The sequence below is a fragment of the Sciurus carolinensis genome, chromosome 10, assembly GCF_902686445.1.
Source record: "Sciurus carolinensis chromosome 10, mSciCar1.2, whole genome shotgun sequence".
NCBI lineage: Eukaryota > Metazoa > Chordata > Mammalia > Rodentia > Sciuridae > Sciurus > Sciurus carolinensis.
Window position 1 is genome coordinate 134,650,862 of NC_062222.1, and position 19,599 is coordinate 134,670,460.

The window sequence follows — 19,599 nt, forward strand, 5'->3', positions numbered from 1 at the left end:
CTGTCAAATCCGAGCCCACTAGGATCTCTCTTGAGGGCTGGGAGGAATCGCCTGCCCAGGTCGCAGGCAGGGAGGCTCAGAGCCCTCTCCGGGATTTCTCTGAGGTCCTGCCCCTTCCTGAGCTCCGGGCTGTCTCTGTCTCAGGGACGCCAGCTCTGTCCCATCCTTCTCCCATAACAACCCCACCTGGCACCAACTCCTCAGCAACCTCCGCCCCAGGTGGCTGCAGGGTCTCGCCAGCCGCCTCCTTCCTTCCCCTCATCTCCGCCCAGAGGCCCCTGGAGTCCCAGTTGCTTCCCAAACCCGGAGCCAGCTGACGTGTAGACTGCAGCCGACAGACACCCTGTATGCCAGGCAGGCATTTGTGAAAACATCCCAGCCAGGTGGCACTTTGCCAGGAGACATCCTGCTGTCAGCCGATGAGCGCACCCACCTCTCTCGCCCTCGGTACCTGGTGGCGTCACAGCAGGCATGGTGGTGCTCCTGGCTCCCTGGAAGGCCTGCCGTGTGCCGCAGTGGAGGGTGACTGGCAGTCACAAGAGCTGGTCCTGCCTCCCTTCCCCCCCTAGCTGTGCTGACCCCTCCCCGCAGGCTGCCCACTGCCTCGGAGGCTCGGCTTCCTCACCTGTGAGATGGAAGGAACACAGGTGCCTATCTCCAGGGCCAGAGGATGTTCAAACCCCACGGTGGACACCAGGATGCTTTGCGGTGTGCACAATAACGCCACAGCAGCCACAGTTGCAGGGACTATGGTCTCGGGGCTGGCATCAAACTATTAACAAGCATCATCATGTATCAAGCAGGTTCTTGTCCAGAAGGCAAAGGAAATGACTTCCTAAGCTGCTGTTTAAGCATCCTAGACCCAGCCAAGACCTCAACGCAGCACAGAGAGACTTGGGCCTGGGGTAAGACCCTTCCCCACCGTCCTGTAACACTGAGGGCTGTCTCAATGGTCCCAGAGGATGGGGCGATGGCTGCCTTGTTGCAAATGCTCGTCCTTCCTTTGGGTCCCCTTGTTTGTCCTCTTGCTGGAAGGCTCCCTACAGCTCCACAGGAGCATGGATTGCCAAGTGTCTGATTTACCACATATGTTAGTCTGTCTTAGTCCATTTTCTGCTGCTGTAACTGAATACCAGAGACTAGGGAATTTATAAAGAAAAGAAATGTCTTTCTTATAGTTCTGGAAGCTAGTAAAAGCATGGCGCCGGCACCTGGTGAGGCCTTCGTACTTCATCGCAACATGGCAGAGGCGACACATGGCGAGACCACAAGTGCGCTAGCTCAGGTCTCTCTTCTCATACAGTCACTAGTGCCACGGAGGCCCACCCTCAGGACCTCGTCTAACCCTGGTCAGCTTCCAAAGGTCCCATCTCCACATGCCATCAGCAGATGAATTTTAGTTGGATTCCCCCACACTCTTTTTTCCCATATTTTTAATTACAGCATCATAAATATACTTGGTGGGATTTGTGCACGTAGACATATACGCACATAATATAGCAAAATAATTTGGCCTGTATTGTTCCCCAGTATTTCCCCTTTCCCTCCCCTCCCCATCTCTAAAATCCTTTTGTAATGCAACAGGTTTTACAGCTTGAAGGAAACAAGAAATCCAAACTATACTTCATATCCCTCCTTTGATACTGTCACAATGACACCAAATTTCCACATAGGGATTCAGGGAGGTGGACACATTCAAACCACAGCATAGGACACGTGGATTGAGGAGAGGGGACTTCACTGGAGTAAGCTTCCTTGTGGGAAAATGGGGAGTGTTCAAGCCCAAGAGAAAAAGAGAGGGGCAGAAGGTTGGGGAGAAGCACCGGCTGCCGAATGGTATGCGGAGGGGCCAGCAAGGCCCAAGAAGTCCTGTCACCAATGCTGCTCCCAGAGCCACCGTGACTCCCCGGGACAAGGCTGCCTCCATATCCCTGCTATGCCCAACCCCTGCAAGAGAAGCCCCAGGGAAGTGGGTGTCCTTGGCGTACCGGTGTCAGGTTTTGGTGAGGTCTGTTCCTGAAGCTGGAGGCTGGAGGCACCTTCGTGGACCACAACACAGTTGGCAACCACCTGCTGCTAGAAAACGCATTTGGCGGCAAAGCATGGTAGAGAGAAGTATTCTCTGTGGTCCTGGGCCGGGTCGAGGACAGCCCCTGTGTTGGTCGGGGTTCTCCAAGGACACAGAACCAGGGATGTGTGTGCACACAGAGAAAGACGCACTTTAAGGACGTGGCTCATGCAACTGTGAAAGCTGAGCTTTGCAGGGCAGGTTGGCCGGCCGGAGACCCGGGAAGAGCCGACCAAAGGGCCTGGAGGCAGAACTCCCTCGGTCCCGGGGCAGCACTACCGGGAGACGGTGGAGTCACTAGGAGATGGAGCCTAGTGGGAGGTCCCTAGGTCGTTGTCCCCAGCCCATCCTCCCTCACGTGTTTCCTGGCTCACCAGGCAAGCTGTTCTGTTCCTCAAGACTCCCCCAATATGACGTGCAGCCTCACCAGAAGCCCAAGTGATGGGATCAGTTGGTCATGGACCAGAAACTCCAAACCCATGAGCCATGTAAGCCTTTTCTCCTTGTAAGTTGATTGCCTCAGGTATTTTATGATAGTGAATCAACAAATGGGATGGTAAAAACTTCTTCACAGCAAAGGAAACAATCAAGAACATGAAGAGAAAGCCTGGAGAAGGAGAAAAAATCCTTGCCACCTGCACTTCAGATAGAGCACTAGTCTCCAAGATACACCAAGAACACAGAAAACTTCACACCAAAAACCCCCAAACAACCCCGTCAATGAGTGGGCAAAGGAACTGAACAGACACTTCACAGAAGAAGAAATACAAATGATCACAAATACATGGGGAAATGTTCAACATCTCTAGCAATTAGAGAGGCAAATCAAAACTACACTGAGATTCCATCTCACTCAGGTCAGGAAAAAAAGAGGAAGTTGATGGGGAGAGGCTGAGGAGCCTTCCAGCTCTGGGGCTCCCACTGGTTGAGCTCCTTCTGTGTGCTACCCCTCCCCACCCCAGAGAAGTCACCTGCTCATCCCCAGGACCTGTCAGTGTGTTGGGCTGCGTAACACAGGCAGTAAGGCCGCGTGGAATGAAGGCACCCTGCTGCCATTACCTTAAGCCTTACCACCCGCCCCGGCAAAGGCTTCGAACGTTGTACTTCTCATATTATGGACAAGGAGACTAAGACCCTGAGGCACGGGTGCATTGGTCCACAGTCCACTCGGGCAAACTGGAACTCATTTTTCAGAGAGGCCCGGATGGAGCAGAATGGCTTTGGAGGCGCTGGCGGGGCTGGGCAGCAAGGGCAGGCAGGCAGAGTTGCCTGGGCCACGAGCAGCCCTCTGTATTGACACTGCAGGATGCTCAGCCACGGGGCTCGGGCAGACGCTGGAGCTGCTGTCTCCACTGGGCTGATGTCTTTGCCACTAACGATGCTGGAGTCACAGCCCCAGAGACCAAGCAGGAGCCGCCACCACAGCAGGTGCTGGGCTTTGGCTGGAAGCAGGAGAGTGCTTCTTTGTCCTTGTCCTTGGCCTCACACCCTCTCTGGAGGACTCTACCTGGGATCAGCCAGCACAGGCATCAGGAAATGTGGTCTGCAGGCTTCTGCCCCAGCGGTGCGGGAAGGAGCCTCGATGCTGGTTGCCAGGCTGACGCCCAATGGCCAAGCCTGGCAGAAAAGGCAGGATGCTCTTGGCGCCCTTCATCCCAACGCCCTGTGCGGGCTTCTTCCACCTGGGAGCCTCTCCCTCAGGGTGCCTGGCTCACACTCCCTCTCTTCATCTGGGTCCCTGCTAAGACGGCATCTTCCCCAAAACGTCTCTCAGCTGCAGTAGCTCAAATCACATCCCCTCTTCTCACCGTCACCCACCCTGATGGCCTTTTCTTCTTAGCGCTGACCATGATCTGAAATGGTACATTTAGGTTACCTAGATCAGTATTTCTGTCCTCACTGGAAGGAAGAGTGCCATGAGGGTAGGGGCAGGGACTTCTGCTTGGTTGGCACTGAGGCCCCAGCACTCAGAGCTAGTACTCACCCAAGACAGTAGGTGATCACTAAGTATATGGTGAATGAATGAAGGCAACCAGAGTACACCTACAACCAAGGCCCGTACTCAGCTCAGGGAAGTTCACTGCTTCTTAGGCTCTGTGGTACAAGTTGCAGCAGGAGGAGAGGCAGAAGCCGAGGGAAACAGGACAGAGCTCCAGCAGCAGCCCTGTTCCTAAAGGAGGGCTTCAGATAATTGCTCGGGATCTGTTGTTTGGACAGTTTCTACCTCTGCACCTGAGAAATCTTTCTCCAGGTAGGGGCTTTGCACACCAAAGCCAAGCACAGATGGATGATGGATAGATGGATGGATGGATGTTGGATGGATGGATGAATGGATGATGGATGGATGGATAGATGGATGGATGGATGATGGATGGATGGATGAATGGATGATGGATGGATAGATGATGGATGGATGAATGGATGGATGGATGGATGGATGGATGATGGATGGATGGGTGATGGATGGATGGATGGAGAGATAGAGTCACTACCACTTTGTGTCTTCTTGCAGTGACTCTCAAGGACTCAAGGTGGCAGGAAGGCTAGGCAGGGAGGGATATGGATGATTTAATGTGGGCAGAGAGGGAAGGTACCAGACAATGAAGTGTTTACGTGCTCAATAAAGACATAGGCTCTTCTTGCTAGGAAATCTCCAGTTTAAAGCAGTTTTAGTTAGACTTTGAAATTGATAATTAATATGAAGGAGGCCCTCTCTATCAAGTCAAATCTCATGCACTAATAACTGATATTAGAACCTAGAGTGTTATGGAGAGTTTGCAATAAATCTCCGAGTCGATCTTAGAACAGGAGACAGAGCCATCTTTATTCACCAGCTGGCGGGACGAGGAGGCGGGGCAGGCTGCAAGTCTGCCCTTTGACCCCCTCCAGGGGTTAGAGTACACCTTCTATACCAAAAGAAAAGCATGTCGGTACATTAATCATAAGTGGCTATTGCTATGATTCAGAACTACAAACAAACATCATGAGATCTAGAATCATAAGCAGAAGGGGAAGTGGGTCAAAACGATCCTATTTGAGTACAAGTTAAAGAATGGTTTCTAATGCCTAGACAATCATTCTCTGACAGGGGGCATTGTCCAAGAAAAATGGAAACCAAAAAGAGAACAATTAAGAATTGCCATTCTGTGTTGCCAAACATGCTGTGCTAAGCAACTCTTGATGGGTACAGAGGCAGGATGTTCCCAAGGGAGAAGCATTTCCAACATGACGTGGAGTCTCAGGTTAAAACGGGGTCTGTCTGGTCATTGCCCGTAGAGCCTGGCCCATAGCAAGAGAGAGTTCTCTTTCGGTATGTAATAGCTGCTCAGTGAATGTGCGTTGAAGAAATGAACAGATCAATTAGGCCACTCAAAACACAGGTTCGGTGCCCTCGGAAACGAGAGGACAGGGCTTGTCACATACTGAGGACCTGTGGCTCAGTACAGTCTCTCAGCTCCTTGGTCACTGCATTCTCCAGCTCTGAGAGATTAGTGGAGGAGACAATAGAAGCTCAAGAGGCTGGCATCAGTCATCGAGCGTCACTCCGTCTGCAAGCATTGGGGCCACAGATGCATCTGACGCCAAAGCCAGGCTCTGCAAACCCACGGCCTCTGGAACGCACTCTACCAAGGAGTGACCCAAAAAGAAGGGAGACAAAGTTGGTTCAGACGCGTTGACTGGAGGCAGGTGGCTGAGGTCCGCATGCTAAGGAGCCTCTTCGGCCTTCGGAAGGCAGCCCCTGGGACCTGAGAGCCCAGGCGGAGGGCAGGTCAGTACCTGGGCGGACCCTGAGCCCCTCCCCCTGACCAGGCTCCACGGGGCTTGTCATCACCCTGGGGCTCCCCCAGAGGGACAGAGCTGTGGGCCAACTTCCCCGGGGCCGCCTGCTCCAGCCCCTGCAGCTCTACGACACCCACCGCGTTTAGTAACCTGCTTGTCAGGGGTGATTCCTGGAGATAGCCCTGCCCCTAGCCTCTTGCTGCCATAGCAATGGCTTATTAGAGAAAAGGTGGTAAGAACGTTTATAATCACTTTTATCTATTTTGCCCATTTTAAAAATTTATTTATTTATTTATTCGTACTGGGGATTGAACCCAGGGGCACTTGACCATTGAGCCACACTCCTAGCCCTTTTTTAGTTTTTATTTTGAGACAGGGTCTCACTAAATTATTTAAGTCCTTTCTAAGTTGCCAGGACTGGCCTTAAACTTGCAATCCTCCTGCCTCAGCCTCCCCAGTCTCTGGGATTAAAAACAAGCACCCGGCTTATTCTGCCCATTTAAAAACCACCACTACGGAGATACTAATGCCGCTAATAGTGCCTACATTAATGCAGTCGGTAATCTCATTGCATGCAAAAGCGATCACTGCAAAGACAGATCGCCTGCAGACCTCTGAAGAGCCTGCTGAGGATGGAGGATTTGGGTGCGTGGTATGGTGGACCTAACGCTTGCATGCAGGATGTGTACTGAGAAGATCATCTGCTGTGACCACCTCCCACCGATGCAAGCCCCTGAGCCAGGCATGCACCACCCCTGTGGTGCAGAGTGCAAGAGTGGAAGTGCTAGCCCTCCGGGGGACTCTGTCCCTCCATGCCTTGGTTTCTCCATCTGTTAAATGGCAATGGCGTTCCTGACATGGCGGGGTGTGAAGAGGCTGCGGCATCCCTGCATCCAGCATGGTGTGCCTCAAGGGGAAGTGGTTGTCCTCATCTTTCACTAGCTACCTGTGGGCAGGGAGCCACCTCGCTCTTTCCTGAGTGCAGCAGACTTGGCACCTGTCCCTGGGTGCACAGTGAGCCCTCAGAAGCTTCAGGTTGATGGAAATGAACTGAACTTGGTTCTGCAGCTCCTCTGATCTGCAGTTTCTTTTCATCTTTCTTTTGAGGTGTACGGAAAGAGAGATCAGACAGCTGTGGGCTTTGACCCTGGCATCTACCTGGGTGATCTGCAGTGCGATAGCTAACCTCCCTGAAGCTCAGGAGAGGGCTGATGGAGTCCCCAGGACGTCTATGGGACACCTGACCCTGAGCCTGGCACACAATAGATGATGATAGAAATCGGGCTCCTGGCCCTGCTCATGGCTCTTGCCCACTACCCTGAGTCCGGAGCAGGTGCCAGACCTGACCACTTGCCAGTTTCCTCTCCCAGCCCTGGGTTGGAGGTGACTGTGCTGCCCTGGGGCGGGGGAGGGGCGGTTCTTTCCAGTTGGGAAATGCAAATTTCCTTCCTTTTTATGTTCTTTGGAGCTAGTGACTAGAATGTGGCTAGGAATGTGAACGAGGTGTGAGCCAGGAGAAGGCTTCTTACTTTCACGCTGGAGAGAGGAGGGGAGCATGTGCTGGGAGTCCTCAGATGAACTTTTATTGAAAGATTCGCAGAGTCGCGGGAATGAACTCGGGGGGGCACCATTCCCCACAAACCGATGCCTTTTCAAGATGAGCTCAGAGACCGCAGGCTGCAAGGTCATTTGCTCTCTTCCCAAGGACACCGGTTAGAATCTAAGGTGTCTGTTCCATCTCCTCCCACCCGGCAGAAGCCATGGCCTCCCCTCCATCCTTGGAGCCTGCCTGCTTGTGGGGCCGGGCTTGCCTTAAAGACCCTGCATCCATCTATCTCCCAGTTCAATGCCTGGTTCACGGCAAGTGCACCGGTGGTCACAAGCTCCTTGTGCTCTCGCAGAGACGGAGGACTCGCTGGGCCTGAGCCAGGCAGTCCTTCCATATGCTGAGCCCATGCCACCTTCACCCCCTGCCCGGGTCCTGGCTCTGTCCTTACAGCCAAGGGCAGCAAGGGTCATCCACCCGCACCCAGGCTTCTCCTCCAGACTGAACAGCAGCTAGTATGAGGAGGGCTCGGCTGCCTCCATCCAACATGGTTTGAGCACCTGCTGGATGCCAGGCCCTGAGTAAGCCCCAGGGCTTGAGGAGTTCAAGCAGCCACCCTGAGCTGTGGGACTAGGGACGACGGAGTCACTAGAGGTGGCTGCCACTTACTTCCTGCACCCCACTGTGTAGTTTCCCGCCCCTCTGTGAGCTCCCTGTTCCGGAGGCAGCTCCTGGTCTTGGTCTGAAGACTGGCAGGAAGGGGACGCACCCGTCACAGGCCAGGGTGAAGGAAGGCCAGCGCTAACTCCTTGTCGTGCTTCCGGGCTCTGAGGAAATCCACTGCCAACTGACCACACAGACGATTCCCCTCATGGAATAAGCTAGCAGCCCTGCAGGGGAGGGTCCTGAGGCTCCTGCAGCCCCTGCATCCAGCACCATAGTGCTCAACGGGCAGGGCTGCGCCACTCCAGCCCAGGATGCTTCCCGGCTTTCAGAACCTCTGGGTGCGGAATGGCCTCCAGAGCAAGGGGAGCCAAGAGCAGCCGGGGGGAGGGCAGCCGGAGGGAGGGGCTGCGTTTCCGGGCCTGGAAGGCCTGCTCCTGGTTCCTCGCACAGACCAGAGGTGTGCGAACCCCTCAAATTCCCACACTGAAGCTGCAGCCCCCAGCGTAGTGACATTTGGAGGTGAGACCTTAGGAGGTGGTTACGGTGGCCCAGGATGGGATCCGTGCCCTTATATGAGAAAAAGACAAGAACTCCCTCTTCCTCTGCTCTCTGGCCTGTGAGGACAGTGGGAAGGCAGCTCTCCGCCACCCAGGAAGGAAGGAGATGGCTTTCCAGGGAACGAGTCTGCTGAGACCCTGGTCCCAGACTTCCAGGCTCCAGACTGGAGAAAGGAGCGCCCGCTGCCTAGCCCCCGGCCCTGGCGAGTGCCGCAGCAGCCAGTCTAACACAGCTCAGGGCCCCCGCGGGACATTGGCAGGGGCTTCAAGAGCACCTGCAGAACGGGGAGACGAACCATGTCCACCTCCGGGGGTGACAGGAGAGTTAAATAGGAAAGGCACCTGGAGCGCCCAGAGTGACAAGTCTGAGCCAAGGTCGCATGCCTCGTGATGGCCTCCATGGTGCCTGCCGGTCTCCCGACGGGGCTACTGACCCCTAAGAGGGGACAGTCTGGGTGTTGCCTGTGCAGGGCTGGGCTCTGGGCTGGGGCTCTGCTACCTCACCCACGTGGCAGTGACGATGTCCTAGAGACACGGTGACTGCACACTCCACTGTGAGCACTCAAGCGGGAGAAGGGGGCTCTTCCCACCCTGGGGGGAGGGGGCGGCAGCGAGGGGCGAGGGGGTGCCCTGCTGCTGTCACCAGCTGCTGGCTCAGCTTCCTGTGGCTGCTGCTCAGAGTTCCACAAAATTAGGGGCTTAAAGGCACACAAATTGAGTTTCCAGAGTTCAGAAATCCAGAACAGATCCTACGGAACCAATCTCGAGGCGTCACCAGGTGGGCTCTTCTGGAAGCTCTGGGGGAGTCCTCCCCCTGCCTTTCCTGCCTCCCAGAGGCCGCTGCATTCCTTGGCTTCTGGTCCCTCTCTATCTTCAAAGTGCACCTCCGGCCTCAGCCTCCAGGGTCACCTCTTGTCCTCGCACTCTGACCTCCTGTGTGCCTCTACTCAGGGCGCATGTGACTGTATCAGGCCACTGGGAATCCAGGACAATCTCCCACCTCAAGATCTCTACCTTAATCACATCCGCAAGTCCCTTTAGCCACAGAAGGTGACATGCTTGCCGATTGCAGGGTTGGGGCGTGGACTTTGGGGGTGTCGTGATTCTGCCCCATTATTCTGGCTTCTCCAGGCGCCTTCTGCAAGACAAAGATGGGAAGCAACCTGATATTAGCTTTCTCTGCTGGGAGCTCCCATGGGACCCTTCCTCCAGGCTTCCAGGATGTCTTGGGTTGACCCCCTCTGAGTCATAAAGCTTGAACAGCATTTCTGGGTGTACGTTGCAGGTTAGCAGCAAACACATTTAGGAAGCTGGAACAAAGCGTCTTTGCTGCAGGACTTATTCAGAACATTTGTCATTCTAATGTGAAGTGTGAACGACCAGGATGTGGTGCACAGTGAAACCAAACTTCCTCGAACAAGGAATCTCATTTACTCAGATCCTCTCCCGGGATTGGGATCCTACAGGAAGCACTTTAGGAAATGTTGCAACAGGGCAGCCCGGTGAAGGGGCAATAGCTTTTGTTACTTGGGCTCCTACACTGGCACAGTGCCTAGAGCATTGTAGGTGCTCAGTTAACATGTGCTGAGCACGAACTGAATGGAGCCACAATTTCTGTCAAATTAGCCCAGACTCTCCCTTAAACAGGCCTTCGCTTTTCCCCAAGTAGTGCATGGTCCTTAGAACTTGCTGGAGTCTGTGATCTGTCTCTGGGGAGCCTGAAGCAATTGTCAGTCATGCAGCGGAGCCTCACAAAACTGAACCATCCCCTCCCAAACATTCCAGGCTGCAGCAGCGACCGGCCTCCAGGAGAATTCAAGACTCTCCACTTGCTGTACAGTAGAGCACACCTGTAGTCCCAGCAACTCTGGAGGCTGAGGCAGGAAGATCGCAAGTTCAAGGCCAGCTTCAGCAACCTCGTGAGGCCCTGAGCAACTTGGTAAGACCCTGTGTCTGAATAAAAAATAAAAAGGACTGGGGATGTGGCTCAGTGGTAGAGCACCTGTGGGCTCAATTCCCAGTACAGAAAAAAAGGAAAAAGAAAAGAGAAAGGAAGAAAAAAGAAGAGAAGGAAAGACTCTGCCTGACCGCTGAGGCACCCCCTCAGGTGCCTCTGGACTCCACTTGAGCCTCACTGCTGTTCTCAGAAGGCTATTCCTGAGCCCCTTCCCGTCAGGGTGCAGGTGGGATAGCGGAACCTCAGGCCACATCTCTACAGGGTCAGCGTGAGGCGTAATCACGAATGAGGCGTGTGGGGCTTGCTCGGCGACTGGGAAAGGCCAGGGCCCTGCAGAGCTGCCCTGCGCTGAGAGGACCGAGGGAGGCAGGGAGGGCACGCAGCTGCGGGGAGACCCTCCCGCGAGGAGCCAGGAGCCTGGAGCTGTGTTGAAAGCGTCACTCTGAACCAGCACTGCTGTGTGCCACTCCAGGAGACGCTTGGCAACCAGGAGACATTTTTGCTCACCAGGACTCGGGGCCGCCCTGCTGCATCTGGTGGGCAGAGGCAGGCACACCGTCCACGTCCCGCAGTGCACTGTCCCCCGCAGTCATCCAGGCCCTGGGTGCGTGGTGGGGGTCCCGGCTTTGAGGGAAGGTTCCAGTTCGCTGGCTGGGCTGGTTCAGCTACGGGAGCGTCTGGAGAGAGCTGTCCCCAGGAAGTGTGGCGGAAGCCACCTCTCCCTGCAGGGAGCAGAGCCTCTGGGCAGTGACCGTTAAATCCAGGCCCTCAACGTGTCCATGCCATCTGATGATTGTGACCTCGGGGGTCTGGCCAGGCAGCCTGCCCTTGAGCTTCCCCCGTGGACGGTCACACGTGGCAAACGATGACAGTTTCTCTGGGGCTGGAAGTCTGCGGTGTTCAGTCTGGGAACAGCTTAAACACCAGGGGGTTGGAATCCTGGGACCATGTGCTCATGAGCCTCTTCCAGAGGGGGGTGGCCTTGAAGGTCATGAGGTCCTGTCCTCCTCCCAGGGGTGCAGTGGCCTCCGGGGTGTCCCAGCCCAGCGGGGATCCCACCCCACTGGACACCTTCAATGAGGATGAGCCTAGGCTCAGGCAAACAGCAGGCGCTCAATGAATGTCCAGCGAAAGACACTTCCAGAGGGAAGCTCCACTCCAGATTTGATGTGACTGTTGCCATGAGATTGTCACAGGCCAGGCAGCTGGGACGCAAAGGACCCCACGGTGTGGGGGGAGGTCTACCTGGGGCCACCACGAGATCAGGTTCTCTCAGCCAGCTGGGTGACCCAGGCAAGGCGCTGTGCCTCTCAGGGCCTCTGATTTCCCAGTTTTAAACTAGCACTTGGGCCCTGTGGTTTCAAAGTCCCCTGACAAGGGTGTGTCTGGGTGGGGGGACCGGCCCCTGGGCCTGCGTCGGGCATGGCGAACACCCACCCCTGCCCTGGGCCGTGCCTGTCCCGTTCACAGCCTTCCAGACGTTCCTGGGCAAAGCCGACGTCTCCCGAGAGCTGCGGGAGGGCCTGGCCGAGAGCCGCATGCAGAGGAACGTCCACCGGCTGTCCGTCCTGGAGCTGCTGAGGGCCCCCTTCCTCCGCTGGCAGGTCATCACCGTGGTAGTCACCATGGCCTGCTACCAGCTCTGTGGCCTCAACGCGGTGAGTGCTGGGCCCCGCCAGGTGTCGCGCACACACCCCGAGGGAGGGCGGCGACCCAGGGCTGCACTCTGGGCGCCCAGGTTCAGATCCCGGCTCTGCCAGCCTCCACGAACTGCACCCCTGAGCAGCCACAGGGCTCCTCTGACCCCAGTCTCCTCCTCTGTGGGGCGGGATAGTGATGTGGATGGAGATGCTCCGGGCACAGTGCTCAGGTGCATGGCTAGAGTCAGCCCCCAGTAAGTGCCGCCAATCATTCTGGAACCCTACTTATCAACGAGGGGGCACTTAGCCAGGTGTGAGTGGGAGACGCTGAGATAGTTTTAATGCAAGTAAGTCTTGGTGGGCTGCCTCCCACCTGCGACTTTGGCCTGAGGAAACCTCAGGCTTTTCGGAGAAGCTTCTTGGGGCCTGTGCTGATGCGCTCCCCACGAGGATCCAGACCCCATGTGCAGCCACCTCTTCTCCCTCCAAGGTCCCCCGAAGGTAGAATTTCTGGATTTGAGAAGTAGGGAGGCAGACTCTGGGTCGCTGTGTTGCTCTGGGGTGGTGACCCCCCAGGAGGTGGCAGAGGACTGAGCCTGAGCCCAGAGCTGGGGACAAGGGTGGCTGCCAGCGACCTTCCAAAGGCCCTGAGAACAGAGCTCTGCATTCCAACAGGGAGCGGGGCGGCATCGCCGGGTGTCGGGCCAATGGGAGGCAGAGAGGCAGGTTCTGCCCGGGGTGGGGGGAGGAAGGCCAGCAGAGAGCCCAGCGCCCTCCGCCCCGCGCCAGGACTCCGGGTCTGTCGGGAAGCAGGTCAGGTGGGGTCCTCTGCTGTTTGCTTCTGCCTTTTCCTTGGTCTGGTCGAGTCACGGGGGAGGTCACCCAGGGCCCAGGGCTCTGCCTAAGCCCAGGGAGACCGTGGGCAGGCAGGTCCCCCCGTGTCCTCCTCCAACAAGGCCACAGCCACACTGGTCGGTCCCGGCCTAGCTCCTTGCTCAGAGCCGGGAGGGTGTGCGGTTTTCTTGCAGCCCACGCGGGGTCAAGAGCACACGTGGTCTGTCTAAGGAGGCCTCAGACTGGGAGCCGCACTTCCAAACAGAACTCCCTCCTCGGCGGGGGCGGGATCCCCGTTAGCACCCCCGGCAACCGTGCAGACTCCGCCAGGGTGCCCAGGGTGACACGCAGCCCCGCCACGGAACACGCACCGGAAGCCCCTCTGCCCGCCCCAGAAGTGGGGAGGGGCGGCTTCAGGCCCTGCTCCCTGCAGCTCGGCGTGCTGTATAGACCCCGAGCAAAGAGCTCTGGACCAGGAGGCAGAGACCTGGCTTCCTGCCCCCGTGTGACCACGAGCCTGCCCTGAGAACCCCACTAAGCGCTTGCCCTCCCTGGCTCGGTCCCCTCAGCCACATGTGCACATATATTTAGCACTTAGCATGGACCAGGAGCCACCAACACAGCCCTGTGAGTTAATCCCCAGTGTTAGGCACAGAGACACTGAGATGCTTTTCCAAAGTCACACAGCTAGGAGCAGTACGAAGGGGAGCTTAGACTTCCTGGCCCCAAGGTCTGGGGGCTTAAACCCTAGCAGAAAGGGCCGTCGAGAACCCCTCAGAGAATCCCCACACGTCACTCAGGCTGCCTGCAGCTCACCCCCCGCAGCCACGAAGAACGTCCCTCCTTTTGCATTTGTGTTCGGCTGTGGAGTGAGTGACCAACGCCAACCTCCCAGCTGGACTGTGCCCACGTGGGCCCGGGCTCTGCCTGCCCCTGCTGCCCTCTAGTCCAAACCTGGGACCAAGGAAGGGAGTGACCAGATGGACACTGCGAGCCCTGTGGACCGGCTCAAACCCCTTTGTTTTACCAGAATCCGTGTGCGGGCCTGGTCTGTCCCGCGGGTCGTTTGTAAACTCGGCCAGGTGTCTACCTTTGTCACCTCGTTCCATCTCCCAGCCGTCCTGCAGGGCAGGTGGCACCGTCCTTGTTGTCTAGACAAAGAAGCTGTGGCTCCCTGAGGGCAGGGGTGGCCCGAGGACCCAGGCGCAGCCCCTGGCCTGGTGCGCTCCGCAGGGGGCCAGGCCTGCTGGCCGCCTCTGGGACCCCAGCCCCGGGAACAGGCAGTGCTCGTGGGCCTCAGTAGCCTCAGGGCCGGGAACCTCATTATCACAGGGCGGGAGGATGTCCAGCAGCGTCCTGGGCCCTGACCCCTGGATACAGTGGCTCCCCACCAGGCAAAGCGTCCCCAGCAGGCCTCCGTGACAACCGCCGTCCAAGCAACCGTGGCAGCGCTCAGAGGCGCCTGCGTCCAGCTGCGCATGGCCTTCCCGCACCACGGGAATCGGGCGAGAGTCCAATCCAACGGCGCTCGCTGGTTTCTAGAGTCTTTTTGGCGTCTCATGGTTTCTCTCTGTCTCTCACCATAGCTTTCAAGTTTCCTTCTCTAAAATTAGACCCGTCACTTAAAATGGCTTCTCTTAGGCCGCCTCCCTCCTCCTGAGCAGCCTGCCCCCTGCGGGAGCTGGACTCTGGCCAGCTCCAGCGTCAACGCCCTGCCTGGCACTGGGGCCGTGGCAGCTGAGGGTGACGGTGACCCCCCTGGCCACCTTGCATCGCCCTCCCTTCCCCGGGAGTCCTTCCATCTTGAACTCAGGAAGCGGATCCTGTTAACTTCCCGGGACTCAGTTTCCGGTTCTGAAAAACAGGACGAGAGTCTGCACAGTTGCCAGGAGTGAGCGGGGAGGTGGCCCTGGGGTTGGGGGTGGGGAGTGCTCAGGCTGCACCTCCCGCATGTCAGGGAGACCGCTCCTCGACCGTCCTGCATCTTCAGAACCCTGGCTCTGCTGTGTGGTCCTGGTGGGGGCAGGACAGCGAAGCTTGTCCGATGTGAGACAAGAGCGGAGGCTCCTCTTGGGCTGTGGACGAGCCCAGCAGAGCCCAGGACATCTGCCCCGGGTGCGCGGGCGGCCTCAGGTGTTTGGAGCCAGCCTGGCACCTGGCCTTCCGCCTGCACCTGCCCGAAGGCCCGTCTAAACTGTGAGGCTGCCACCAGGAGCTCAGCACCCAAGGCACTTGGCCAAAACCTCTCACCACGCTTTCCGAGCATCCCTCAGGAGCTGGCGTGGGCTTCCGAGTGGTGTGGGCAGCCGCCTCCTGTGCGGATCAGCAGGCGGCTGCGGCCAGTCCAGGAAGCCTCACGCCTGCTGTCCTGAGGCGACCCCTGCCTCTCAGAAGTGCTGGAGTCTAGATGATGAATTGGAGTCGCCCTCTCAGCGAGGCTGCAGGCTGACTCGACGTCTTGCTGCAGCACCTGAGCAGGCGGCTTTCACCCCAAGGCCAGGCTTTGTGCGGACTCATGCGAGTTGTATGTCACTCGCATCTTGGGAACATCATTCACATTATATCCATTGTAGGTCTGTTATGCTCATTCTCCAACAGAGTGACAGTGAAGTGTCTCGTCAGCCGGGACCTTTTCTGATTCTCACCATCGGGGCTAATGGCAGCGCCGCATCGAGGTCACCTAATGATCGGAAAGGGCTGCTGAAGCTCCAGCCATCACCCCACCATTCTGAAAGCAGAAAGGAGAAAGGGAAAAAACAGGAGCCCTCCTATTTGATGAAATGCTCCTTTTATAAAATGAGACTTCCTGGAAGTCCCACTAACATCTCTGTTTTTAGCTCATGGCCAGACTTCACTGCTGGGAAAACTAGGAAGCACAAACTTTTAGCACATGTCACTCCCAGGGATATATGGGTTCTGTTAGTAAAGAAGAACGGGAAACAAGGGCAAAGGCTGAAAGACGAGTGGCCACATGGCACAGCTCCAGCGGGAGACTCTGGATTTAGCAGCGAAGCTCGGGGGCTGCCCTGTGCCTGCATTTGGATTGGGAGTCAGGTTAGGATCTCTCTGACCTTCCGCCTCCTCTCCTTTCCCACACTACAGATCTGGTTCTACACTAACAGCATCTTTGGAAAAGCTGGGATCCCACAGGAAAAGACGCCCTACGTCACCTTGAGCACGGGCGGCATCGAGACACTGGCCGCCGTCTTCTCTGTAAGTCCTGGAGGGTTGCTCTCGGGCTTGCGGGGGGAGGTGGGATCCAAGGCGTGGACGTGCCTTCCCTGGGGCCTCTGGACTGGGAGGGAGGCATGCTGTGCTCCAGGATGTGGACCCTCTGGGGCACGCTCCCTCCTGGGTCACTCCTGGCCTCACAGTGACACAGTCCAAACCTCCTGTGGCCGAGGCCCTGGCCCCCTGGGAGATCAGGGCAGAGGGTCCCTGTGCATCTCCAATCCCTTGCCCTGACTTTCAAATGTTCCACGACCGTCACATGTCATCTGATCACCCCAGATGTGCGGAGTGTAGGAAGCAGAGATGGAAGGACACAGCGTGGATAGTTGTGCAGGGGAGGCGACGTTGATGATGATGCTCAGAGGGCTGGACCCGCTCTTTGTCCACCAGTGTGCTAAGTGAACCCAGGGTGCTGGGACACTCCGAGTCTAGGAGATGTCCAGGCTTGGGAACCAGCACGAGCTGGGTTTTACTCCAGCTCTGCGCCTCCTTGGCTGCGTGAGGTGAGACAGTGCGTGACTCTCTGAGCCCGTTTCCCTCCTGATGCTTGTTCAAGTCCCTGGGGTCTTGCTGGCTTGGTCCACGCGGGCGTTTTAGGCACACAGTACCCAGGAAGGAGCGAGGACTAAACCAGCACAGGGCTGCCACCAGGGAGCTTCCGTGGCTTCCGGCCCTCGCTGGTCTGCGGGCGGAGCTGACCTGGTGTAGGTGCGGTGCACACAGGCAAAGGCTCCCAGTCCTATTTCTGGCTCGTCGCTTTATTTTGCTCCTGTCCTTCCGGGGTCTTCCTACCCCAATACTTCTAAAAAACAGACCTCATAAAACACCCAGGAGCGACGTTTGCGCCCTCCGCTGCCACCTCACCCTCTGCTGTTAGAGGGAAGCATTTCAAGGCGGCACCTTCTGCAAGTGTCACAAATTCTCGTCAGCCCCTCCCCGCGAGACGCTGCCCTCCCCGCATGGACTTCAGGAATGCGCGTGCCACCCCTGAGAGCAGGGCTATTGTCCTCGTTTGAAAGAGGAGCAAACGAGAGTCGGGTGCCACGTCCAGCCCGGGCCTCCCTGACTCCGGGAGCCACTCCTCCCAGCCCCGCTCTGGCCGCAGATCGTCCTCATTGGCAGCTGGTGTTTGGTGGGGATTCCTTGGCAGTGCCACGGAGGAGGACTACAACTTCACCCTCCTGGAGAGAAGGAGGGAGCTTTCGAGGCTCGGGCTCGGTCCCCGCCTCTGGAGGGAATCCTTCAGGTCCCCGTGCCTCCATCAAGAGGCTCCAGGGTGGATCTCCGTCTTCGGGTGCGTGGAAGCTTGTGATGGTGCTCATGCGCCAGCCTATGCCCGCTGAGTCCAGGCTGCCAAGCTGTGCTGGGGTCACAGAGGGCCGTTGCCATGGCACCGCCTGCAGGAGCCCACAGTCCCGTGGAGGCGGATGTGACCCGAGCTGGAACAAGGTCGTGCTTTCTAAGGGCACCTCTGTGGACCCCGAGGAAGGGCAGCAACCTCCTTGCCCTGGGGGTGGAGCTGCTGCTGAGGCACCCGTCCACTTCACAGTCACCCTGGGAGCCCTCCACAGGCCAGGGGCCGCCCTCAGGTTGGGTGATCTAGAGAGTAAGACCTGAAACAGACGATGAGCGTGTGCAGCAGTGAGTAAGCTCTCCTGCGAGGGACTCTGGGAGGGCTTCCTGGAGGAGGAGACCCGGAAGCTGAGCCACCTGAGCGGCAGGGCCCAGGCGAAGGGAAGGGGAGTGTGCGGGGCAGCCTGCCTGTCCTCTCGCTGCTAAGGGACCTGGAGAGGCGAGGCCAGGTATGGACAGTCCATGGAGACTCCTTCCCCTAGCCCTGACACCCAGTAGGACCCTGCAGCAGGGTGCTGGGTTCTGGGACGGACACTCGTGCTGAGCAACTCTGAGTTAAATCACAATCCTCCATTTGCCAGCTGAGCGGCCTTGGGAAACCGCCCGGCATCTCTGACTTCATTTGCTCATTTGTAAAACGTGCCTAACCATGGCCATCTGTGTGGTAGGCTAAATCTTGGCTTCCAAAGATGAACACAACCTGCTTCCAGGGAGCTGCGACGATGTCCCCTTGCGTGGCAGAAAGGAACTTGCAAATGTGGCCAAGTTACAGGTCTCCAGATAGGGAGGTGGTCCTGGGCTATCTGCTGGGCTCAAGGTTAGGGCGGGATTCTAAGAGAGAGAGAACAGGAGGGTCAAGACAGAGGAGGCCGAGGCAGGACCAACGCCACGGCTGCCTTTGAAGACCTCAGGAGCCGAGGGACGCGGGGACCTCTCGGAGCTGGGGGAGGGCTGGAGGCAGATCTCCAGAGGGACCTGCTCACACGGTAATGTTACCGGTGGGTTGTCCCAGGGTAATCAGTCTGTGGTAAGTGGTCACCGCAGAATAGGAGCTGAACACAATGCCCTCCAGTTGCCATGGAAACAAAGCTCCCAGAGTGCGAAGGTCACCCCTCCTCCCTGAGAGGCAGCAGCCAGCAGATCCCTTGATCTTTTCAAAGTGTGCGTGGCCTTGTTCCCTAAGATCTATTACTTCCCTTTTTTGTTTTTCATTCTTACTGAGATTTTGACAGTTTAATGCCCTGGCTCTGAGGCCTGGTGAGACTGAAGAGAAGACGGTCCATGCATCCCATCCCCGGCCCTTGCGGCGGAGGCTGGCACTCAGCAGCTCCGCAGCTGCACTAACCGCCAGCAGGACCGCTGCTGGCCCGGATGGAGTCTCCTGGCGCAGCATTGCTCTTCTGAGTGGTGGACGTCCAGCCAGTGTCCCACAGGTCACAGGAGGCTGAGCTCTGCGGCCACATGGGGCGGAGGCTGGTTCTGCTGAGAAGCACAGGCGCGGTGCTTTACTGGTCCGGCGGGTGGGGTTCAGCGTGAGTCCTTCTCCTCATGGCAGGAGGTGTTCGCAAAGGTCCAGACAGGGCTGTGCTCAGGACTGAAGGTGGTAAATCCTACCAGCAGTCCACCTGCTTCCCAGCAAATCCCACCACTTCAAAGTCAAGGCCTTCAGTTACCCAGGCTGGCCTCACACTTGTGATCCTCCTGCCTCAGCCTCCCCAGGTGCTAGGATTACAGCTTGCCCAGCTCAAATCACGTTTTAAAAGGACCCTCTGGCTGCCATAAAATACATAAATAAAGATAGGCAAGGGGAGAGAGGTGGAGGCGGAGAGGGCAATTGGGATGCTTGGAGAAGAGCTGGTTCTGTATCTGGTGTTATGCACCCTAACACTGTCCTCAGGACAGAGTGCAGGTGTCCTACTCTGAGGACATCCCTTTTGTCATTGATAAAAAACTGGCATTTTTATGGA

The 19,599-nt window shown here is 57.2% G+C and overlaps 1 protein-coding gene across 2 annotated transcripts in view; it reads left to right on the plus strand.

Annotated features, from left to right (window-relative positions):
• The window catches only part of Slc2a9 (solute carrier family 2 member 9), a 163,199-nt gene that overhangs the window by 91,319 nt on the left and 52,281 nt on the right, over window positions 1-19,599 (plus strand). For both annotated transcript variants that reach the window (XM_047567065.1, XM_047567064.1), the window contains 2 exons: window positions 12,045-12,232; window positions 16,151-16,261. In XM_047567065.1, the coding sequence (XP_047423021.1) occupies window positions 12,045-12,232; window positions 16,151-16,261 (299 nt within the window). The remainder of the gene's footprint in view (window positions 1-12,044; window positions 12,233-16,150; window positions 16,262-19,599) is intronic.